Raw genomic sequence first — 24,943 nt, 5'->3', positions numbered from 1 at the left:
TTTCCTAACATACAGCCTGACCCTCCCCTGTCCCAGCTCCATGCTGTTCCCTCAGGTCCTGTCGCTGTCCCCAGAGAGCAGAGCTCAGCCTGACACTCCGCTCCCCTCGGGAGGAAGCTGTAGACCATGATTCCTACGTATTCTCAAAACCTTGGACAGGTGTAAATCACAAAACACATGCTAAAAAAAATCATAATTACTTGGAGAAATTGGAATGGTATTTAATTATCACAGGCATTTGAGCTTCTGTGACAAGCATGTGCCATTGCTAATACCAGTGCTTTCTTCATGATTATACAACCTTGTAGCTGTTTCATGTGACTATATTGGCAGTGCTCTGTCCCACGCTGGCACAAACTCTAAAAAGGTAAAAATGCTAACACTTTACTTTCATGCATATAAATACATGGTAGTTACCTAAACAACGCCATTTTAGATGTCATCAGGCATATGAAATATTCATCATGACATCTTGTGCAGATGTTGCTTCGTGTCTTTGCTGCTGGTACACAAAATCTCTCACCCTGTAAGTTTATGTTAGCGTTTCCTTAAACTATATTAAAAAGCCCTCTGAAATACTTATTTTTTTTATATATTTATTTTATACTCCCCTGTAGCAAAGCCTAGATGGAAAATAGCAGCTTGCACTGGAGGGCTAGTGGGGAGGCAGGGTGGCCAGCCCTACTATCTGCCCCAGCAAGGCTCTCCCTGCACTCGCAGCTCTCCCGCGGTCAAGAGCTCCACTCCTGGGCCCCTTTCATGGAGATTTTTTTTCTGAATATTGCAGCTTGTGCCCATCACCTCTCATTAGAAGCCTAACAAGAAAATAAAAGCAACAGGACAAGAGGCAACAGGCACAAACTGAAGCACAGAAAGTTCTGGCTGAATATGAGGGGGCACTTCTTTACTGTGAGGGTGACAGAGCACTGGAACAGGTTGCCCAGAGAGGTTGTGGAGTCTCCTTTGGATATTCAAAACCCACCTGGATGACATCCTGCACAATGTGCTCTAGGTGATCCTGCTCGGCAGGGGGGTTGGACTAGATGATCTTCAGAGGTCCCTTCCAACCTCAGATATTCTGTGACACAAGGCTGGCCAATACAGTCATGGACCTCTGTGAAACCTGTCCTCTTTTGCAGCACCACATACCCTAGGAGCACATAAAATGGTACTAAACCCCTGTATTTAGGCACCATAACCTCTCCCATATTGTTCTGACTTGCATTGTCAGCAATTCAGCTCAGCTTCCTGTCTTAATAACAAACCGTTAACTTGCATAACCAGCAAATTACAGATAAATCTAAACGTATGCCTGAAGTTAGGTCTGTGATAAAGGTATCTCATATTCTGGACAGAACTTCCTAATCATATGCATACAATTGATGTAAACATGATAAGAGTATGCAGCAAAGGAAAGACTTACATAAGGAGCAAGGTTTATGACTCATGTAGAAACAAGACTTTTCATCTCTTTTTAATGATAATCTTCCACTGTAGAATGAGCGATTTATTTCCTCTTGGTCAGCTATTCCATTCTGCAAATTTAAATTTTAAAATGTAGGAAGCTTCAAAAATTGAGATTTCTTGATACCTTCTACGTGTCTTTGGATTTTAGGATATCAACTTGAAATAGGATTGATGTAGAATGTATTTGAAAGTATTTAAGCTAGGCTAAGCCTCTAAAAGCTGTCAGGCTTTAAACTGTCCTGCAATAAATTAATCACTGGCTTCAGAATAAATATTAATATACATGTCTTTGCAAAATGATTTAAGAAAATATATGTATTAAAGAAGAAGACCATTGCTAATGCTGGTACGTTAAGGCAACATTAAGTGGGAAAGTACATGCTGTGTAGGACAAAAATCCCCCGCTGCCAATCAGGTACCTATGAAAAATGATGCACTCTACCCTGTTAGGAAGTTTACACTTGCCAAGTATTATTAGGGTAGCATTTCTTAAAATGCGAATGGTAAACACCAGAAAGTAGTCCAATGAACAACTGGAAACATCTTCCAGTACTATGAACATATATGCACAATTGCACATTTTCATAAATCCAAATGAGAAAATGGTACAAAACGGGAATACAAATTAACACTTACAGAATTAAGCCTGATTTTTATTTGGTTGTGAGAACCTCTGAGGTAACACTATACTACAGATGACACTTCTTGGATTTCTCCCCCACCCTCAAAAGATTTGATAGCTGTTTCATTCAAAAAAGGCTGAGAAAGACCACGCTGAATAAAAAAAAATAAACTCTTGAGAAGATTTATAAAATAATCTATCAGAAGAAATTTAATTTGTAGCCTTTTGGGCTAGAAAACTCTTTGGCTTACAGCCTTCAGAGAAAAAAATAAAGAAAATGGAAGTTTTGTCTTTATAAGCACACAATGTAATATTTAAAAGTCAAAACTATCGCTTTACTTTTTAAAGTGTTGGTTTTCCACTCTTCTTAGCTTTGACAGAGCCAGGAGTTACCTAGTTAAAACAGCCCGTTAAAACGGGCAGGAAAAACAGCAACAAACTGAAATTCACTCTTCACCACACAGCACAAAAATCATGGTCACAGCTTCATGTTTAATGTGGAATCACTTTAAGTATACAATATTTCAAAAGATCCAGAAACTAGTTAAGAGATAAAAGCCAGCAGAACAAAAATACAGGAAATCCAAACTACATCTTTGACCTTTTTAATCCTAAATTTGAGGGTCACATGCCTGAATAGATGAGTTTTAGCTTTATGAGGAAAGAAACTTTGGTATGGAGTTAAACTAGCCACATGAATAGCACCTGTAGCATTCAAAATAAATAGTAATGGCTAACTAGACACCATGGCAGCAAGACACTCCTCTTTAAAAAAAACAAAAACAAAACTAAGAACAAGCACGTGCTTGGAAGTTATGCCTCAAGGCTGGACAACAAACTACTGTAAATTTTTTTTTAGTCACTTTAAAGCACACACTAATTATTGTATTTCTGACACTGAAATTATTTAAAAAGTTTTTCTTAATGAGATTGCTTTCTCTTTATTTGCTAACCATTAATATTCACTCCTTTTAAAATTGCACTCTGATGCTTGAAGAACACTGTATTAAAATTTTTCTTTAAGACTCCCTCTATTTTCTAAAATATTTTATTTGCACTGTATAGACCCATGCTGTTAGCAGTAGGTGTTGCAAGACAAAAGTATCCCCCCTACTCCAAAACTTATTTTATTAAAAAGGTCAAAGATAAATTATACCACAAACGGGAACAGAAGTTTTTAATAAATGGTATCAGAAATGGTTTGGCAGGGGGGTTGGACCCGATGATCTCTTTAGGTCAATTACAATCCCTACAATTCTGTGAAATGACAAATGATCTTTGTGATGTCTGATGCTCTCATACAGCCAGTGATTAAGTAGATACCAGAACGTTAGTCTATGTTATCTATGTGTTTTATGGGTTTGCAACAAAGCGTAATACACATCGAACAGAATAAGTGAAACTTCAGTTTCTAGTGCATAATGAATTTAAGTCATTTAATAAATTTTAGCTTTTGAGTGTTCCACTTTAGTGCTGTTACAATAAATCACATCTGCGTACCAGAGCATACATCAACAGTATGATGTAACTTTACTTACACCACTGCTATATTTAGCTTTTTGAAAGAGACATAAGCATACACTATGGCCACATCAAATATTTTTTTTTTTTTTTCTTTGATAACCTTCTCTTAGTAATACTTCACTTTTAAATTTTGATTTATTGAAAAAAAGTCACAGAAATTTTATACAGGAATAGCTATAAGGAATAACCTTACAGGCACTGATATGACAAACATCTATTTTTAAGGTCTAAGAAGCATTAATATTATATTGACAAAGCTGTTTGAAAAGAATGACTTTGTCCAAATAGGAAATGCCCGTTTCTGCTTATATGTTAAGAAATTCAGAAAGTTATTTTTTGGCCTTGCTATGTCACAAAGTCTATCATACAAAGAACTACGCATTTAACCTAAAATGATAGTTTTAAAAGCCCTTCTATTAAAAACAAAATCATGCTAAACTTTGATCAATTATGTAGCTGCTTTAAAACTGTTGCAAGACCATACTGTATATATTAGCTTTTATATTGCTAATGCACAACTAACAGCAAACTTGATTAGATTAACACAAATTTGTTTTAATTAAACTGTTATATCTCACTAAGATGACAAATGCCACAAGATTGGCAAAAACATTTAATTCTGAGCACTCAAATGGCAGGCTAATTCTGTTGTAACCCCTTCACATTTAGGGAAAAAAAGCATAATCCTGCAGTCTCACTTTACAAAAAAAAAGTTCTGTAAAATATTAATTGGGAGGGGAACAGTTTATACTATCTAACACAAAGTAACTTATACAACTAGTGTCAAGGGCAAACAAAAAAACCTTCTAAATAAAATGTCAAAATACACATAGCAACAGAAGCACAAATGCTGCATTAAATACAGTCAAGATAAGACAAAACACTTGTTAATAAAAAAGGTCAAAAAAGAAGAAAAGTTACTGAAGTTAGCAATACATTTAAAGGAAACGCAATGAGGGGGAAAAAAATCAAACTATTTTCCCCCCAATGACAGTTTCCATTTGTAGTCTTTCCATCCATAATTTGTCTGATACAGCACATCCATTACAATGTTCAGAATCTCACAGAAAAGCTAGGTTGTTCTAATTCCCAAGTTGGTTTTGGATGTTTTAAACAGATATTATTATGAAGTAAAAGCAAGGCAACAAATGGACTTTTTATCACCTTCAATCTTAGCATAAATGAAAAACTTTTTTTTTTTAAAAGTTATCATAATCTTTTTTGTCTTTTTTCCCCTCTGCTTCAAATCCATCAACCCCATCACTGTCCCTTCTCCTTTTACGATTGTTATGGATGTTGAAGCGTTGATTCATCTGTGGTAATGGATCCATTCCTAAAACTTTGTGTATTTGACGGAATGCAAGGAGTCTCAATGCAAACTACAAAAAGGGTAGAAAGAAGATATTTCAGTTAGAAACAAATGTCAATTTTGAGTATTTTGTCAAACAACAGAGAAGTGGTGTAAGATATCATCCTTAGCTCTTACTATCCATCCTCTTCCTTCCCACAACATCAACACAGTAATATATGCAGGTTACATTTGCTATCTCTGTACAAAGTCCAGCATCTCAGCTTCAAAATAATATGTTTTAACTGCTGGACTTGCAACTGAAGCAGCCAAGGCTTTTCACACATCCCATTACATGCTAGTAATCTTTGGCAAAAGAATCAAATGAACACGTAGAGACAGTGAGCTATTCAGCTGCAAGCATGAGTGATCAATACTATGAACAGAAACAATAAATATTTAAATTTAAACAAATTTATTTGTATGATCTTAAGTTCCAACAACATTTTAAATCTAATAGAATACTACTGTAGACAGAGCATCCTTATGGATATATATAGAAAGGAATGTTCCAAACTTGTCACATTTATTTCAGTGCAAAACATAACACTGCTCCGCATCCTCTCCTGTGACATTTTCATTGCCTAGCTTAAGGCTTATCATCTAAAAAAATAGACTTTGTTCTTATAAGAAAGGAAAATTCATATCCATATAGCCTCATTCAAAAAAAAACCCACAAATGTCTTCAACTTTAGTTATGTTACACATACTTTCCCTTACCTGTGCACTTGAAGTAATATCTTCTCGTTGCTGATCTGTCATTACAGCAAGTGTATCAAAAGGATCTTTCTCACAAGGGTCCAGAAGGCCAGGACCACCTAGAATGGTTAGGCTAATTAGTAGAACATCTCTACCTTATTTTGACCAAGACTATATATTTTATATTACTTCAGCATAAGTACATTGATCAAATTCAACTTGCCTTTAAGGATGATTCCTGAAGATATACACTCAAAAACTCTTCTAAGTGCATCCCCAGGACTCTGTGGTCCAGTAGCACTGCTGATTGCTTTTTCCACAAGCAACTCCATAGCCTGTAACAACAATAACAAAATCCAGTTAATTCAGAAGACTGATTGAAACAGAAAAAAAACACTACTGTTGTTCAATACAGAACTTTTCATAGAATGGTTTGGGTTGGAAAGGACCTTAAAGACCATCTAGTTCCAACCCCCCTGCCATAGGCACGGATGCCACCCACTAAGACCAGGTTGCCCAGGGCCTCATCCAACCTGGTCTTGAACACCTCCAGGGATGGGGCATCCACAACCTCTGGGTAGCCTGTTCCAGTGCCTCACCACTCTCTGAGTGAAGAATTTCCTCCTAACCTCTAATGTAAATCTCCCCTCTTTTTGTTTAAAACCATTCCCCCTCGTCCTGTCATTATCTGACTGAGCAAAGAGTCACTCTCCATCTTTTTTATAAGCCCCCTTCAAGTACTGAAAGGTTTCAATGAGGTCACCCTGGAGCCTTCTCTTCTGTAGGCTGAACAGCCCCAGCCCTCTCAGCCTTTCTTCATAGGAGAGGTGCTCCAGCCCTCTGATCATCTTTGTGGCCCTCCTCTGGACCTGTTCTAACAGATCAACATCCTTCTTGTGATGGGGGCTCCAGACCTGGATGCAGTACTCCAAGTGGGGCCTCACAAGGGTAGAGAAGAGAGGGACAATCACCTCCCTCGACCTGCTGTCCACTCCTCTGTTGATGCAGCCCAGGATACAGTTGGCCTTCTGGGCTGCAAGCATGCACTGCTGGCTCATGTCAAGCCTTTCATCCACCAGAATTCCCAAGTCCTCCTCTGCAGGGCTGCTCTCAATGAGTTCTTCTCCCAGTCTGTACTCATGTCTGGGATTGCCCTGACCCAGGTGCAGCACCTTGCACTTGGCCTTGTTGAACCTCATTAGGTTCACTCAACAACTTTTGACATAGAAATTTTGAAGAAAATCACAGAACAATTTCAGTTAAAATGGAAAAAAAAAAAAAAGGCGTATTTTGTAAAAGTGAATAAAAAAAGGCTGGTGCAAGATTAACACTGGGTACCAATACAGACATGCCGCTTCTCATCCCAGATTGCCCCAAAGTTTTTTTTTTTTTTTAAATTATTATTTTTATTTTATTTATTTATTAGAAATTTATACATTAGTAACTGTACATATGCAGGTAGCCAATTTGTCCAACAATTTTTTGGGAACGCATGAAAAATGATGGGTTATCTAAACCTGGCAGTCAGATGAATAAACAGCACACAGTGTATCTAATAAGAGTAAAAGTATATGACAAAAAATATATTGTTTTTTCTATAAGAACACAAACTCAAATCATCAAAAATATAATGGTCTTTTGTTTGAAGTTTAGTCTAAATGATTACTAGTTCCTCAGATTAACAAAACTGAAGCTCACTTCTTTTTTTTCCTGGATGTAGCCTAACACTAACTCAGATGATAAACAAGTGTAAAAAATCTTATCAATCAACAGATTTTCAAAAATGTATACACCAAAAAATTTTAAACGACGGTTTAAAAAGATATATTTTAAATACTGTTTTTTCCTCTGTGACTATTTCCATTGTTTCCTTTTATTAGACATTTTTTCAATAGACTGTAAAAAAGATTTGCAACAGTAAGGAATAGCTTTCCTTAGCTGTTTCAGCATTAAGATGTTTCACTACCACTTCATTTGCAAGTTTCATTTTCAAACAATGTCTTTTTTCCCCCTTCACCCCCCACTTTTTCAAACGTTGCCTTTTATTTTCACTAAGAGTAAATGCCTATTCTGATGCATGCAGTAACTATAGGCAGTGTTGATTACAATTCTTCATTAAGGGTGCTCATTCCTAGCCCAGGACAATGACCTGGTGTTTGTGTGCATGAAAGGCTGGATTTCATGTCAGAAAAATCAACCTTGAATAATCATTACTTCCAACTTGTAGGAAATTGACAAAATTCTTCCAATTTAGTTTTTATTTTTAGGTATATAGGGAGGGCACTACTAATTGTGTTTAAACTTCCTACTATTTTCTACTATTAAAAACACTTAGGCTCTTTTTGAAAAGCTCCTTGGCTTGTGACAGGCTTCTAGCATACAGGTCAAGAGAAGTTCTATATTCAGAAAAGTCTGTTTCTTCTATCTGAAATTCCACCTGTGACTAGCAGAAATTACAGATATTTCAAATCACAAATTTTCATTCTGTCACTGCTTTTGTCAAGTAAGACTTTGCCAATAGACCAGAAGAACAACTGACTACACAGACTTCAGTGCTGATCCATGTCACTGACAATGCATTCCAGCATTGTCAAAAATCAATTCAGCAAACCAGAGAGCACTCTTGTAGAGAGCCAAGATGCAGCTAGACTTGACACACACCTCTATTCCCTTTCAGATGTGCCTTAGAACAGACAATGTGACAAAGAAGAAACAACGTTCTTTGTTCTTCATCTTCATGTGTGTTGCAAGAGTTATAAGGGTGCTTTCCTGCAAGCACTCCAGTTTTTATTCTTTGGCAACTCAGCATCACAGTGATAATTAAGAGGACAGTTACACACTTTTCTAGCTTCTTTTAAGCTTTATTTATACAGTGCATCTTTCAGAAATGTAGCACAGAAACTGGCAGGATATATATTACTATTAATACTTTAAAAACGTATATAACTTTCTACATTTTTCCAGAAATAATCAATATTATCAGAACTAATTTAATAAAATCATCTGCAAGCCTAACACATTTCTCATTCAAAGAATGCCAACTTAGTGCTCTTCTTGTCAAAACCAAAAAGTTTACACTGGGAAGCAGCATAGTGCAACAGGATTTGGTTTGTGAAACAAAACGGTCAGTTTATCTACACACATTTCTGAAATTTTCTTTCAGACTAATTTTGGCTGGTCCACAGATTGGAAAACAAATTACATTCCTGAAGAGCATCTTTTAAAACAGTCAATGCAAAAGGAATGTTTGAAGAATGCTCAGCTGCAGGAATTATCAGAAGTAAACGGGTTGAACCTAGAGATCTTTTTCTAAGTGACACTGATTAAAGATACTAATTTTGACACATCCACTGACTAGTACTGTGGTATTTCATCTCGCAGAAGGGTCACATTAACAATCACAGGAATTACTGTGATTTGTTCTTTTACTTTAAGTAACCTTTTTGTTATCACGGAGGTATCTGGGCACAGCTGACATCACTTTAAATCAATTTCAGTAAAACCCAAGGAATTTCTAACCACCAGTAGGTGGTAAAAAAAAATATTTCTTTATGTACAGTTAAAAAAGCAACACCTAAAATCTAGAATAAGGATGCTAAGCACAAAGAACTCAAAAGAACAAGAAAATTCTTTTGGAAAAAAAAATCCAGCTCCAAATGACTAAATTTCAGAAAATTAAGTTTTTAGAGAGACTCTCTACTTTACCTGTAAATACAAGCACAGAAAGCATATTACTTCTTGAAAAAGTCTACATTTAACTGCAGTAACACTTTCCAGTGCCCTACTTGTAGTACCACATGTATTGAAAAGACTTATTCAAAAAGAGCATTACTCACCCAGCTTGGAAAATCAGACCAAGTTGGAACACGCTGACAGAGGTCACGAAGAATACGTATGATAATCACACAGGACTGCAGACCATTAGCTCTAGCCTTGAGAGCAATACAAAATCAAATTAATCAATCCCAGCACCTACAGCAAATAGGCCTTGTTGAAAGACTAAAACACCACTGTTCAATGGAAGCTCAGATACAAGATTGATACAAATCATTCTACAAGTTTATTCCGTGAGCTGCCATTTACAGCAGTATTTTATACAGGGTTAGTAATTTAAGGTTGTAAAAGTCAAAGTGCACAGGTTATACAAGAATAACATTTCTTGATCCCCTGTACACTTTGACCTATGTTCACTTATAACAATAAATACAGTATCTTTCTATATTAGAAATAAAAAGGATGAACTAAAGGTCTAAGAAATAGGTATAGAGACTGAAAGGTCAAGGAAATCTGTTTGGTTTCTTTATCGTGCCTTTGCCAGAATGCAAAGTCACTAAGCCAAACAGTTGCTTCTCACCTTTCATTCCCTACACTTAATGCACTTAAAGAAATAGGAAAAAAAGTCTTAAATCTAAACACAAAGCTTTAAACACATATTCCATCATTTAAAGCAAAGTTACTCTGCAGCCTTATGGAATATATAACAAATATACAACATATGATCACCCCAAGCGAGTCAAACTTTCAACATCGCCTTCTCAATGACCAGAAAAAAAAAATCATGTCAAATGAGCAATTAACTGCATAAAGCAGTTCCTCCATACTCAACTTTCTACATTTAAATTTAGGGACCAGAAAAATAATAAGTATTAGTAGCATAAACAACGCTGAGTGTTTTCACACAATTAAACATTTATGTTGCAACTGAACTAATCTCTCATAAGGCTACAAGAAGAAAGTAAAATGACGTTCCAAACCTGGAACCACTTAGCGTGGCGTAGAGCAGCCAGAGCGTCAAGGCATTTTTGCCTGTCCAAGACGTCCGGTGGGTCTTTCACCATACCCGAGGTTACATCTAAAATGGATTGAATTGGCAAAATGCAGTGAGGAATGGGTGTTTGACCAGGTGAGCAAGACAGTTCCTGAAAGTAGCTTCAATGTCACACATGCCATTTGAAGTTTAAACCTTTGAACAACAGGTGAAAATGTTCCATACAAGGTATTCAATTAGGATTAGGGTACCAACCCAGCATGAAGATCAAGAGCATAATAAACTTTATTTAGCTCTCAGGTTATTTTCAAATGCGTTGCAGATAATGCAATGCTTAGTGCTTCTTTATTTAAGCTACCACTGGAAAAATACATATCCCCTAAAATTAAATAGGGAAGGAAGGATGGTTGGACACAGTGCACCAGCACAGAGAACACAAGACAGAAGGAACACAAAAATCCACTTTAACCAAGTAGTAATATTAAATCTTAGTTTCTTGCATATTTTAACTGCTACCTGTTATTTGGGACCTAGTCCTCAAAAGAAGTATAACAAATCTCAAAAGCACTAGATGCTTAGTAATTATGTTATTTTTATTATACCTTAACCTTAGAATGCAATGATTTTGCTTTAAAAGCTAATTAAAGGAATCTGAAATGCTCTTCAATATTACTGAGTTCCACTACCTTCTAGTATCCCCTCTTAGCCAAATTCCTCAACCCATAATATATGTGCTCCAATATAACTTTGGATGTAAAGAAAGATCTGAAAGGGGACTGCTTTACTTAAGATTCAGCAGGAAAAAGAAAAGCAAGGAATAGTATAAAAAACAAAAGCAGAATGTCTGAAAGAAAATATAGAAGATCTCATATATTAAATATTCAGAAAATGATTTAATTAAGTTACCAAGCTGACTGCTTTGTTAGCTAAATAGAATAGACCACAAGATCATTTTAGAATTGGTTTAATCAACAACAAAACAGGAACCACTGAACAATCTGAAATGGTATTTTCAGGTTACTTAAAATTATAAGGATATGATGCAGTAATCAGCTTTAACATATCTTTATTTTATTATTTATGAAAATGGTTATTGTGACTAGTAACACAAAAAAACGGTAGCATGACTGGTAATATACCAGATAAGAAAAAATGGAAAGCCACCTCTCAATGGTACTTATTTCACAGCAATTGACTGTGTGAAACTATATGGTTTATTGCAGCAAGATACAAATTTAGGTTAAGTCAGAGAACCAAATTAAAAAAAACAGAGAGACTTATGAAACAGGCCAACATGGAGAAAATTTTAGGGATGCTGCAGAGACAGCTCTGAAGCTGCCATATACTTATATACAAATATATAATGAACAGTAGGATACTTTACTATACTGAGAGCAAAAAAGCTGTAAATGAGCACGGTGCTACAATTTTCCAGTATTATAACTGAATTTAATCTAAGGTACTAGATTTAGGCATTTTTATATGATATTCTTATTGCTCTGCACAGGGTTAAAAAGAGAAGGATTTCAAAATAAGAACCAAGTTGCAAAGAACATGGTTATCTTCTCTCAAAGATACTCAGACTTATGGACCATATGTTAAAGTGGAAAGAAGAAACTAACAAAGCATTTACAGAGCAAATGAAGACATTTAAAGTGGTTCATTTAAAACAAAATCAAAAAACTCCAAACAAAAAAAAAGGAACAACAAAAAGAAGTCAACACAAACCAATACAAGATAGGTGCACTGCAAATTTTTATCACAATAATTCACTATATAATTTAAATCTTTGATTACTTGACTTCTGGGTCTCAAAAACTTCAATTTGGAAAATAATTTTACTAAAAACTACTACATTGCAAGCACACAGAAGTGCACTTAGTGCTGGAAACGTCAATCTAAAGTGTACTACTACTAATAGAAATCATATGAATACCCTTGAAACTAAAAACGACTGAAAAGTCACAAGTTGCCAAGGCACCTACTGAACAGAGAATATATTGACTGAAAAAAAAACATAAGGGAACTCTTGTAATATTTATTCTGTGGATTTTTGCATCTGTTTTACATTTTAGGATTAACCCCTTAAAGACTATTTAACTAAGTTCAGACTCCTAACCTACCACCCTGTTAAAGCTAAAAAACAAAACTGAATTAATCTACAAAACACAATCATGAATTCTCACCCTACATATTTATTACTAGCCTAAATATAAGGGGTTAATCTTCAGTTATACATGCTGTGTCCACACTACTTCTTCATTAAAAGTTAACAGGTATATTAATTTTGGTAAGTTTTATTATGCAAAATACATATTACCCAGTCAACTATTTCAAAACTAGTGTGAACACTGCTTAATTCTAAGAGAAAGGCAAAGATTAAAAGGAAAAAAAAAAGCCAAACACAAAGAAACAGGAGATGCTAGGACTATGCATCCAAACCCCCCTCCTTTATAAAGTATGGCAGGTGTGACACTGAGCTTTAGAAAACCTTGGTCAAAAATCCTTCCGATGTCTTGGCAGCAACCCCTGACAGGAATCAAGTCCCTCTGCTAGAAGGCTTTGGACCAGGGCTGTTAGCTAAGGATAGAAAAAACACATGCGCACACATATGCGTTTATAAATATGTACACTTTGTTTGCTGAAGGAAAGATTCCACAGCAGGGGTTAGATCACTTTGAACATATCAGATTTGGGAAACTGTCAAATGCACAACACTGTAAGGAACAGTAGCTATGCGGTTAACAATTTTATTTCACACTATTCGTGTTTTTTTTTTTATCCTTTTATCATATAATTGGATTATTACACATCAAACACAATTCTACTCCACGTGCAAGTCTCAGTCTCATCTTTATTCAAACTGGTTCTTCTGGTAAAGCCTTCCTTATCACCTGAACTAGTTCCCCAAGCGAGCTAAAAAAAAAATGAAAACTTTAAACCATTGTAAGACACAGAGCATGAGAAGCTGCAGCAAGAAAAAACACACACACATATACTTGTTAACTCTACAGCAAATAAGAAGCAGTCTTCATAATAAGGCCATCTTTGCTGCAATAATTTGCAATTGAGTCTTGTATTTTCTCGTTTCAAGAGCAAACTTTACTGCAGATCCATTTTACACTGCTCAGTGTCTTGAAGAGAAATCTAATGATTTGGCTTGCCTAGAGGCAGTACTGTATTCAGCAGTGAATAAACTCATAACGATCATTTTAACTCAAGTGTGGGTCAGACAAAAAAACCATATTTGTTTCCTTTAGGAGGCATAAATTAAGGGATTAACTGTAGGCATTTGAAATTTATTTTTAGTCCACATCATAAAATTTTAGATAAAACAATTCAATTGAAATTGTGGCAGGAATCAATACTGCACTTTTGCACAGTACACTAAGAAATTAACATTTTCAGGTTAACTTCTTTTAATGATTAATCTAATTTAATAATCTAATAAAAAAAATCTAATTTAATAATCAAAGGTTTTAAGTGAAAGTATTCTTTATGGACTTAAGCAATATACGAAGTCTGATTCAGCACAAACAAACCAAGAGTCGTGTAACACTTAAGATTGCCAAAAACCAAGTAGTATTGGTTGGGTGTGACAGTAAATGTACAAAGCATTTATAGCTAGGTATGATGCGCGCAGCTTAAAAATCATGTACAAAGTACTCAAATACTCTTCAGAAGTCATCCAAACTACAGAATGCATCTTGAATTTATTCTGATTACATAGGATGACTCTGTTAACACAGTTTGCTTTTGATGCACTAGTCACAGCTACAGAACATTTAGTAATGCAGTATAAAACCTCAAGTATTTTAGAGGACATGTAATGATGAGATGAAATAAAAAGCTGTGGCTTATATAAATATGTATATACACAAGCACATGCATACATAAACACATTTTTTTTAAACCTGCATGAAAAACGTTAAGATAACCTGATTTCCTATTTGTAGGTTCATTGTCATACACCAGAACTCTGTTTGCCATGATGTCTTTCAACCATGAAAATACAGGATTAAAAGGAAACAAAAGTTAATTTTATCTGACCCGTAAACAAAAAGAACCAATGTACTTCAGACATTAATCATGCTTGTTGGCTTAAAAGCTTCTGAAGCTTTGAAAGTGTTACAGAACAGCCCCTAAAGCAACACTGCTGGCACCAGAGAAACTGTGGACTTCAGAAATGTAAATTGATTTATAAGCTCCACCTTCTGCTTCAGCTCAATGACAAAGCCATTTCTTACTGTACTAGTCTGGGTTCGCCAGTTGGATAGAAGACTGATTGTAATGCCAGGAGCTTAAATATACTCAAAAAGCACTCCAGACCAAAAAGCAACCTCAGAGAGCTGGAAAAAAATCACACTGTCTTTTAAGGTTAGAAGCACCATTACCATCAAAATTATTACACGAGTGTATTTTAAGTGGTACTGATAAATGGAACGTGTAAGTGATGGTAATACTGATCCAGTTTAAATCCAAGACCATATGATTTGATTTTCTAAAAGGATACAATCTTTATCTTAGGGCAAGACTGCTCTACAAAGCCAGTTTATAGCCATTTGCTGTAAAATACCTAGTTTTTAAGTAATTTTATAAGAGGGGAAAAAATAGTCAAGTTTGTACCTTTTCCAGAAAGCTGAGGTTGGACATAAAGTTACAATTTCAAAAAAGTTAAATAAATGCAACATATAAGCACTTATTTTTAACCAACTGTTGACTACTGAGACTGGTTGTTGAAAAACAAGGTTTCAATCGGTATTAGTTGTGCCAGCATGTTACCTTCCAGGACCTTAATGCCATCTTAAGTAGAATAGATAAGCATATAAAATACATAAGAAAGAAGTAACATCATCAACAACTTCCCAACCTCCATCCCTCATGTTCTCCTCCCGAATGACTGGAGATGTCAGCATGATAGTAACTTGCATTTTGGGTTCCACACATGAATTTAAAACTATTGCTGCTTCTGGGACTGCACACTTGATATCGTATTTCTCAGGACTTATTACCTAAATATTGGGAAACAGATTTCTATTAGCACCAAGAAAAGTATGGAGAAGAAAATGGACTTCAACATAGTCTTTTTAAACAGAAAGACAGAAATGCAGTATTAATCATAAGCAGCAGATACCTCTGTATTCATAAAAGCCACAGTATATGCAATTAAAAAATATATATAAACATACAGACGTACAAAGATCTGTGGACTTACTGTTACCAAATCATTAATGAAAATACAAAGCAGTCACCAAGCATGCAAAAGAAAAGGGAAAACTACCCATAAAGGAAATTCATACGCCAAGTAAATTACTTAACATGAATCACAGAATCGTCTAGGTTGGAAGAGACCTCCAGGATCACCTAGTCCAACCTCTGCCCTAACACTAACAAGTCCTTCACTAAACCATATCACTAAGGGCTACATCTAAATGTCTTTTAAAGACCTCCAGGGATGGTGACTCAACCACTTCCCTGGGCAGCCCATTCCAATGCCTAACAACCCTTTCAGTAAAGAAGTTCTTTCTAATATCCAACCTAAACCTCCCCTGGCGCAACTTTAGCCCATTCCTCCTCGTCCTATCACCGGGCACATGGGAGAATAGACCAACCCCCACCTCGCTACAGCCTCCTTTAAGGTACCTATAGAGAGCGATAAGGTCGCCCCTGAGCCTCCTCTTCTCCAGGCTGAACAACCCCAGCTCCCTCAGCCGCTCCTCGTAAGACTTGTTCTCCAGACCCCTCACCAGCTTCGTCGCCCTTCTCTGGACTCGCTCGAGCACCTCCATGTCCTTCCTGTAGTGAGGGGCCCAAAACTGAACACAGTACTCGAGGTGCGGCCTCACCAGAGCCAAGTAAAAGGGGGACAATCACTTCCCTGGACCTGCTGGCCACACTGCTTCTTATACAAGCCAGGATGCTGTTGGCCTTCTTGGCCACCTGAGCACACTGCTGGCTCATATTCAGCCGACTATCAACCAGTACTCCCAGGTCCTTCTCTGCCAGGCAGCTTTCCAACCACTCATCTCCCAGCCTGTAGCTCTGCTTGGGGTTGTTGTGCACCATGTGCAGGACCCGGCACTTGGCCTTGTTGAACTTCATACGGTTGGCCTCAGCCCATCGGTCCAGCCTATCCAGATCCTCCTGCAGAGCCTTCCTTCCCTCGAGCAGATCGACACACGCACCTAACTTGGTGTCATCTGCAAACTTACTGAGGGTGCACTCGATCCCCTCATCCAGGTCATTGATAAAGATGTTAAAGAGGACTGGCCCTAGTGCTGAGCCCTGGGGGACTCCACTAGTGACCGGCCTCCAACTGGATTTGACTCCATTCACCACGACTCTTTGGGCCCGGCTATCCAGCCAGTTTTTAACCCAACGAAGTGTACGCCAGTCCAAGCCATGAGCAGCCAGTTTCTTGAGGAGAATGCTGTGGGGAACGGTGTCAAAAGCCTTACTGAAGTCAAGGTAGACCACATCCACAGCCTTTCCCTCATCCACTAAGCGTGTCACTTGGTCATAGAAGGAGATGAGGTTCATCAAGCAGGACCTGCCTTTCATAAACCCATGCTGACTGGGCCTGATTGCCTGCTTGCCCTGCAAGTGCCACGTGATGACACTCAAGATAATCTGCTCCATGAGCTTCCCTGGCACTGATGTCAAACTAACAGGCCTATAGTTCCTCGGGTATACCTTTCGGCCCTTCTTGTAGATGGGCATCACGTTTGCTAGCCGCCAGTCGACTGGGACCTCCCCTGATAGCCAGGACTGCCGATAAATGATGGAAAGCAGCTTGGTCAGCTCTTCCGCCAGTTCTCTCAGTACCCTTGGGTGGATCCCATCCGGCCCCATCGACTTGCGTACATCCAAGTGCTGTAGCAGGTCGCCAACCATTTCCTTGTGGATTATGAGGGCCACATCCTGCTCCCCCTCCCCTTCCACCAGCTCAGGGTACTGGGTATCCAGAGAACAACTGGTCTTGCCGCTAAAGACTGGGGCAAAGAAGGCATTAAGCACCTCAGCCTTTTCCTCATCTCTTGTCACTAAGTTTACCCCCGCATCCAGTAAAGGATGGAGATTCTCCTTAGTCCTCCTTTTCGTGTTTATGGATTCATAAAAACATTTTCTTTTATCTTTAACAGCAGTAGCCAGATTGAGCTCCAGATGAGCTTTGGCCTTTCTAATTTTGTCCCTGCACAGCCTCGCAACATCCTTATAGTCCTCCTGAGTGGCCCGCCCTCTTTTCCAACGGTCATAAACCCTCTTTTTTCTCCTAAGCTCAAGCCACAACTCTCTGTTGAGCCAGGCCAGTCTTCTTCCATGCCAGCTTGTCTTTGGGCACGTGGGGACAGACCACTCCTGAGCCATTAAGATTTCCTTCTTGAAGAGTGCCCAGCCTTCCTGGACTCATCTGCCCTTCAGAACCTCCTCCCAAGGGACTCTGCCAACCAGTGTCCTGAACAGCTCAAAGTCAGCCCTCCAGAAGTCCAAGACAGCGGTTTTACTGGTCCCCCTCCTGACTTCGCCAAGAACAGAGAACTCTACCATTTCGTGGTCACTCTGCCCAAGACAGCTCCTGACCACCACATCTCCCACCAGTCCGTCACTGTTTGTGAACAGAAGGTCTAGCGGGGCACCTCCCCTGGTAGGCTCTCTAACCAGCTGCGTCAGGAAGCTATCTTCCATGCTCTCCAGAAACCTCCTAGACTGCTTTCTCTGGGCTGTGTTGTGCTTCCAGGATATGTCTGGGAAGTTGAAGTCCCCCACGAGAACAAGCGCTGACGATTTCGCGGCTTCTGCCAGCTGCCTGTAGAACTCCTCATCCGTCTCCTCATCCTGGTTCGGCGGTATATAACAGACCCCCACCAGGATGCTTGCCTTGTTGGCCTTCCCTCTGATCCTAACCCATAGGGACTCAACCTTATCATTCCCAGCCTCAAATTCCTCAACATCAAAACACTCTCTAATATAGAGAGCCACACCACCACCCCTTCTGTGCTGCCTGTCCCTTCTGAAGAGCCTATAGCCAGACATTGCAGCACTCCAGTCATGAAAGTGGTCCCACCACGTTTCCGTGATGGCAACCAAGTCATAGCCTTCCCGCTGCACGATGGCTTCCAGCTCCTCTTGTTTGTTACCCATGCTGCGTGCATTAGTGTAGATAATGAACAGCATTTAAAATAAAGAAAAGCTTCAGTGCCACTTGAAACGGCTACTGGGTATGTTTCCTATTCAAACATACGAGTCTTTAAAAAGCACAAAGCTGCAGCAGTTCCCCTCCTTCCAGCTCTCACTTATAGGTTGCGTACTGCTAGGCACATTCTCTACTTGGCTGTCGCAACATCCTGAGGTGAGAACAAAGAGCAAGATAAACAGCAGGGGAAAACATAAGAATAACAAGGTGGTTATTCTGAATTGGTTCTTGCTAGTGATTTAATACTTCTAATTATCTCAAGAGGATGCTGTAGGCACCTCTGTCATCTCCTTTCACAAACTAGAAGTCAGTTCTCCACAAAGACAGACCAAGATGTGCAATTTTTAGCTTTTCTTGCTTTGTTACTTTGAGCAGGACCCAAGATTATTTCCTAATTAATCTGATCCTGCTAATGCTTCTACCATGCCACTGATTTTGCCAAGCAATTTACCAGACTGTACTGAAACACTGATGCTACAAGCAACCTTTCTATAATGAAGGTGGGTAGGCTTTATTTCAGTAGGGAGCAATGGAGTTAAAGACTTTTACACATTTCTTATGGAAATATAGCAAATAGTTTATATGAGTTCCACTGAATGGTTTAAGACTTTTTTGGTAACTTTTAAGAACGGTACCACATTAAAAAGCAACAAGACTTAATTTGTTAACTGTGGAACTATGAAGCATACATACTGGAAACACACTGGCATTAATGGAGAACTTTGACCTTCAGGCAGTAAGCTTTCTATAACACTGCACAAATTACCTCTGTCACTGGTGGTAACTGGACAATAGAAAGTCATCTTCTACTCATTTATTCTATTCATTTAATTTGCATTTCTTCTATTCATTTATTCTATTATTTATATATTTTCCAATTAAATGAACTCTATTAAACAATGATTGATCCTACACCACTAGCATAAACACCTAGACACTAGTAAACACAATGTACAGAAAGCAAAACATGCAGTGTGGTCACTGAATTCAGATGGAAACACCCAGAAAAACAAAAGAAACTCAACTTGAGCTATGGAATGCAGCTGTCAGCCCTGCAGACATATGACTTGAGGACAGATTTTTTTTTTTTTTTTTAAGTATCTTTACAAAAAAAATCAGATGAAAGAATCTAAACTCTACTTACTGCAAGTTGTTTGGGAAGACTTTCAGCAATACAACTGAGTAAAGTCTTTGAAGGCTTCTCAGCACACAACAAAACAAGACTGACATTTCTGTCTCCACGGAGCAGCAAACCTTTAGCCAAAACGCCTACCCGTAAAACTCCTTTCAAAGCTCTGTGAAGTAAATTACAGTTAGAAGTTGCTTTAAGGTTTTAATATTATTTTAAATGCCAGTCCTGAAGATAGAAAAATGAAATGAAATAGGAATACTCCACATACTCTTGAGGACACAGTCCTAATCCAAATTTGCTGTATAAAAACTTAAAGAGAATAGGATCCTTGGAAGCACTGAGAACAGTACAAGGAAAAACATAAGATGATTTTAGAAACAAAAGACACATTTCTTTAAAAAAATAAAAATACCTGTCTTTACTGCCATCTTTTTTATCATCTCCCTCTTTGCTCTTGTTTTTTTCATGGTCAGTCATATTGTCAGAAACAAGTTTCAAAGCACGCTCAGTAATAGAAACGATTTTTTGGACTGCCTGAAGTTCCTCCTCTGTTGGATATATTGCCGCATGTTTGGTCATCACGTAGCGGTCGTCAGAGGAGTCAGGGCGGCGTAGAGGCTAAACAGAGATAAAGTGTATTTCTGAAATGTGGGAACACTTCAAAATTCATAGAATATTCAAGCCTCAAATGACTGAAATGTAACAAAACATGAACTGAGATGTCCTTAACAACTTACACTGCTCACAAACAATCATGTCTGAAGAAACTGTGGAAATAAAACAAATTATGAAATCCACAGATCCAAAGTACTCCTCTCTCCCAAATAAGTATCTATTGTCTTTTCATTAACCGCTAAATACTTGCATACTTATTCACTGCTGCAAAATAAAGTATCTATAGTTGCTTTCAGAGAAAGAAGAATTCAAATAGCAAGTGGCCTCAGGAGGTCTCTATTCCAGCTTCCTGTGCAAACCACGGTTAGCTATAAGATCAGATCACATTGTTTAGGGATTTATCCAGTCACGTCTTGAAAAAACACCAAAGATGGAGGCTGCACAACGTCTCTGTGAAAAAGTTACTTCCTGTATTCAGTCTGAACTTCTCATCTCAGCTTAAGCTGGCTCTATCTTGCTCTCACCACTACAGAGAACCCGGCTCCATTGTCTTTCTAAGGCACAGACATTAGAAGGCTCTTAGGACCTACTGAAGCTCTCTCTTCTCCAGGCTGAAAGTGGCAAGATCCCTGTCTCTCCATGCAGCACACATGCTGCAGTCCCCAGTCATTCTGGTGACCCCACACTGAACCTGCTATGATTTATCAATATCTTTCTTGTACTAGAAAGCCCTAAACTGAATGCAGTATTGCAGTTTGGGTCTAATGAAAGCTGACTGCTTCCCATCATCTATTGATTATGCTCCTGTTAATACAAATCAGGATACTGTTGGTGTTCCTTGCTGTCAGAGCACATTGCTGGCTCATATTCAGCTTGTTCTCTGCAAAGATCCCCAGGTTCCCTTCTGTAGGGCTACTACCCAGCCTGTCACTTCCCAGCCTTCACCAGTGCAATGGGTTACTCCTGCCCAAGTGCAGCACTAGCTATTTGTCCTTGCAGAATTGTGTAAAGCTCCTGTCAACCCATTCCTCCAGCTTGCCTAGGTCTATCTGGACAGAAGCCCTGTCCTTAAAGGTACAGATTCTTCTCCCCACCCTGAGCCGATTAAGTTTCATGTCAGCAGCAAACCTGATGAGCACGCACTAAACTCCATCACCTTTCAGATGACTGATAAGGTACTAACAAGACAAATCCTAGGATAAACCCATGTGGTACTCTACTTGTTACCAACCTCAAAGGAGAGTAGTACCCACCACTAACCATTATCCTCTGGGACTCATGATCCAACCACTTTTAACCCAATATATTTGTCCACAATTATAGAATGGTTTGAGTTAGAAGGGACCTTTAAAGATCAAGAAAATAACGTTGTATAATGCAATTAAATAAAAGTAATACACAAATCCAGAAAGACTTGTATTTCAGAAGCGTCAGTATTTGTCTTCGAGGCATCTTATTGTCATATTAAGTGGACTTATTTTGGAAGAAAGGTTCATCTACATAATTTCATTAGCATATAATTTTTTCTTAACCTTTACGAATCCTTTATTAAGAAAGGATGGAGACAACTCAGCACTGAATAATTTACAGTCCTTAACTGTGCCTCCTGGTAAGTAAGATTTCATTGTTTTCCCCTCAAGTTAAGAAACTCACAGCTGGTCCTTGGGGCTGAGGAGGTATTCCTGGTCTAACTCCCAGCAGGCCTAGAGGTCCTGGAGGACCATGAGGATATCCTCCATCTGCTATTCTGCGACGGTCATCCCAGTGATGCTGCTCTTCCTCCATTCTCCTCCAGTACATGTCTTCTTCATATCGCCTGAAGTGCATGAAACAAAGCATTCTCTTTACATAGCTGTTAGTACTTCGAAACATTCTAAATGAATTCTTGGATGTCCTCACTAACTCGTTTCTAGTAATTGTGCAAATACCAGGGAATTCCAGAGGGTAAGTAAAAATGAATGGCTTTTTGAAAGGGAGTCTGTTTATAGCAAAATAATTCTAGTAAGTCCACATTCCTCAGAGGGCTCGAAGACCAGCAAACGCAAATCCCAGTGAGTTAATGACAATTTAATTTAAAACAAGACAGTACAGAGTTCCCACATCATTCAAAAGAACTAACTACAGAAGCAGAGTTAGTTTTAATCCGACTTCAGCTTTGTCTCATTTACTGATAAAACAATGCATTACCTCATTTCCATCCTCCAGCGTTCTTCCTCTTCTCGCCTTCTCCAGTATTCTTCTTTCTGCATCTGTTTCCTCATCTTTTCTTCTTGAATTTTTCTTGCTCGAATACTGGGCTTTATTTCTACTTGTAAATCTGGGTTTACTTTTTTCTAGTTCAGAAAAAAATGAATGAAATGCTGGTTTTCCTCGTCATCTCAAATTTACAGAGTTTTTCCTGGAATGTTTAACACACACTACTTGTCTACAATAAAATCAAGGGAAGTAAAATGCAGTTTTAGAACTACACTGAATGAGTAGTTGAAGAAAATCGTGTCCAGTATTTTAAAGAAATAACATATTACAAATAGCATGAATCCCCTCTTTACCTACATCAGGAACAAAGTAATTTAAGATGAAAATGTTACATGAAAGACCAAGTAATTTGCTGTTCATTCTGTAGCCAGGTGACTAATCTGTAGCCTGAAAAAACATTTCCTCTCAACTACCGTGTGCTTCCTGACACCCTAATTCCTGAAAGGTACCTCATACAGCTGTATAACCATGAGTTACTGAACACATTTTTCTAGCAATTCTCTTTTTTCATCCCTTTCATGATTACACAGGCCCATTACATCTCCTGAGACCACAGTAGATTCTTCTTACATTGTTTCATAATAATCAAAATGCACAGCATATATCAATACAGGTGGCTCTCCACTCATGACTGGAAAAAAAGCTCCAATGCTCATTTCTCAAATGTCTCCACAGAAGGTTTGTGTGGTCTATCCTGCCAAAAACATTAAGCACTATTCTATTACACTGCTTGAAATTAATGGTAAACAACATAAAAGAACCTATTGTTGCTTGCATATGTTGTATCATATTTTAATGTTGCAAAGGTTCCCAAAAGCAACATTCAAAATGTTTAAAAACAAACAAAATCAAAATGCAGTTTCATAGTCTGCATTACTGCTTTGAAGACTATACTCCAAAGAAAATCAATATATTTCTCTACCTTCTTTAATGTGCTGTTTACTCAGAGTACTTAGTTTGGCTATTCTTTAAATGTAAGACTGTTCAATTAACTGACAATCTGATGGATTTTCAGATAGAAGCATAAACATTTCTACTAACCTTATACTGAAGTCTGTGCCGCCTCCCTTTTAAGTGCATCTCCTTGGCATTTGGATCATTAAAACTGCATTCACAAAGTTTACAGTGAAAGCGGATCACCTTTCCTTCATCATTTCTTACCTGGAAAATAAATTTTAACACAATTGTTTTTGTGTTTTTTTTGTTGTTGTTGCTATTTTTGTTTTAAACCCAAAAATGATGTAAAAATGAATTTAATTCAGTGACACTGGATAATGTCTATTCATCTTAACACATACTAAAAAGTTCACACAGTAACCGAAAGAAAGCAAGCTTTCAATTCTGCCAGAGACACCACTGTGCTCCATAACGAACCGAGTTCTTCCATTCCAATGAGCACACAGCTTTAAACTTCAACCTGAACATACTGAGCAGAAATTAATAATAGCAAACCAAAAATAATGAAAATTTTAAAAAATTAAAAAAAACTCAAATAATGAAAAATAATGAAAGATTTACATCAGATTCTGATCCTATTGACTTGATCCACGTCTCATAACACCAACGTGAAGAGTCCGCCACTCAGTTCAAAACATATACAATCCAAAAATGTGAATATATGCACAAGCCTTTGCAGGTGTAATGCCTTCTTTCATAATGAACAATTTTTCACTGAAATAGTTAAAATAATACACATTTTTGCATCGATACCTCCTCCACGTAGTCATGGCCCACTGGCTGTACATCACTTTGCAGGGCAGCAAGAGTCGCAGGAGTCACTGGTTCAGTTGCTGGTTTTACTTCCTGTGTTTGTACCGTGGCAACAAGAGTTGTTTTAACACTTTCAGCTGATTTCATTTCTTCAAGTTTACTTCCTGTTGTCTGAAGCTTATTACCACCTACATATTAAAATTAAAATTTTTTAACTTCCATAAAATGCAAACATGATTACACGTGATGTACGGACTGAAGAGTTTATTTGCAAGTATCAATGTTCTGGCCAAAGCTTTATCAGTCTTTTAAAACTAATTAAAACTTAAACATATTTAAAATATAAGTGTTGGGTTTTTTTTATAAATAAAAGTTTGAAAACATTCAAGTTTGTTTAAAGCACTTAGTATTATCTTTTTATTTTAGCACAAAAACCTACTACTTTACGTAATTTTCATCATTCACTTGCATGCTTTTTCAAAAGAAACAGGACCGAAAGGAACAAAGACATTTTAATAATCTCTATTTTTTTTAAATGGATCCAAAAACATATTTGAAAACCATATAATTTGTGTATTAACAAAGGTAATATGCTCTCAATGTTGTAA

At 37.8% G+C, this 24,943-nt stretch overlaps 1 protein-coding gene across 5 annotated transcripts in view; it reads right to left on the bottom strand.

Moving 5' to 3' along the window:
- Positions 1-2,561: 2,561 nt before the first annotated feature.
- LOC136789443 (zinc finger RNA-binding protein-like) overlaps positions 2,562-24,943 on the bottom strand; it is a 47,317-nt gene continuing 24,935 nt past the window's right edge. For 4 of the 5 annotated variants that reach the window (XM_066989505.1, XM_066989506.1, XM_066989507.1 and 1 more), the window contains exons 9-20: positions 24,336-24,523; positions 23,667-23,786; positions 22,557-22,702; positions 22,023-22,185; positions 20,167-20,372; positions 19,767-19,917; positions 15,299-15,440; positions 10,415-10,512; positions 9,497-9,592; positions 5,884-5,995; positions 5,682-5,779; positions 2,562-4,992 (exon numbers count right to left, since the gene is read on the bottom strand). In XM_066989505.1, coding sequence (XP_066845606.1) covers positions 4,813-4,992; positions 5,682-5,779; positions 5,884-5,995; positions 9,497-9,592; positions 10,415-10,512; positions 15,299-15,440; positions 19,767-19,917; positions 20,167-20,372; positions 22,023-22,185; positions 22,557-22,702; positions 23,667-23,786; positions 24,336-24,523 — 1,700 coding nt within the window. In that variant the 3' untranslated portion in view covers positions 2,562-4,812. Of the gene's footprint in view, positions 4,993-5,681; positions 5,780-5,883; positions 5,996-9,496; positions 9,593-10,414; positions 10,513-15,298; positions 15,441-19,766; positions 19,918-20,166; positions 20,373-22,022; positions 22,186-22,556; positions 22,703-23,666; positions 23,787-24,335; positions 24,524-24,943 lie in introns of those variants that run through there. The other variant, XR_010828184.1, reaches the window with a different exon arrangement.

This window comes from Anser cygnoides, unplaced genomic scaffold (genome assembly GCF_040182565.1).
Source record: "Anser cygnoides isolate HZ-2024a breed goose unplaced genomic scaffold, Taihu_goose_T2T_genome scaffold_45_1, whole genome shotgun sequence".
In the NCBI taxonomy this organism is placed as follows: Eukaryota; Metazoa; Chordata; class Aves; order Anseriformes; family Anatidae; genus Anser; species Anser cygnoides.
Note: the sequence above shows the minus strand (reverse complement) of the source record. Positions and strands in the feature narration are given on the sequence as shown.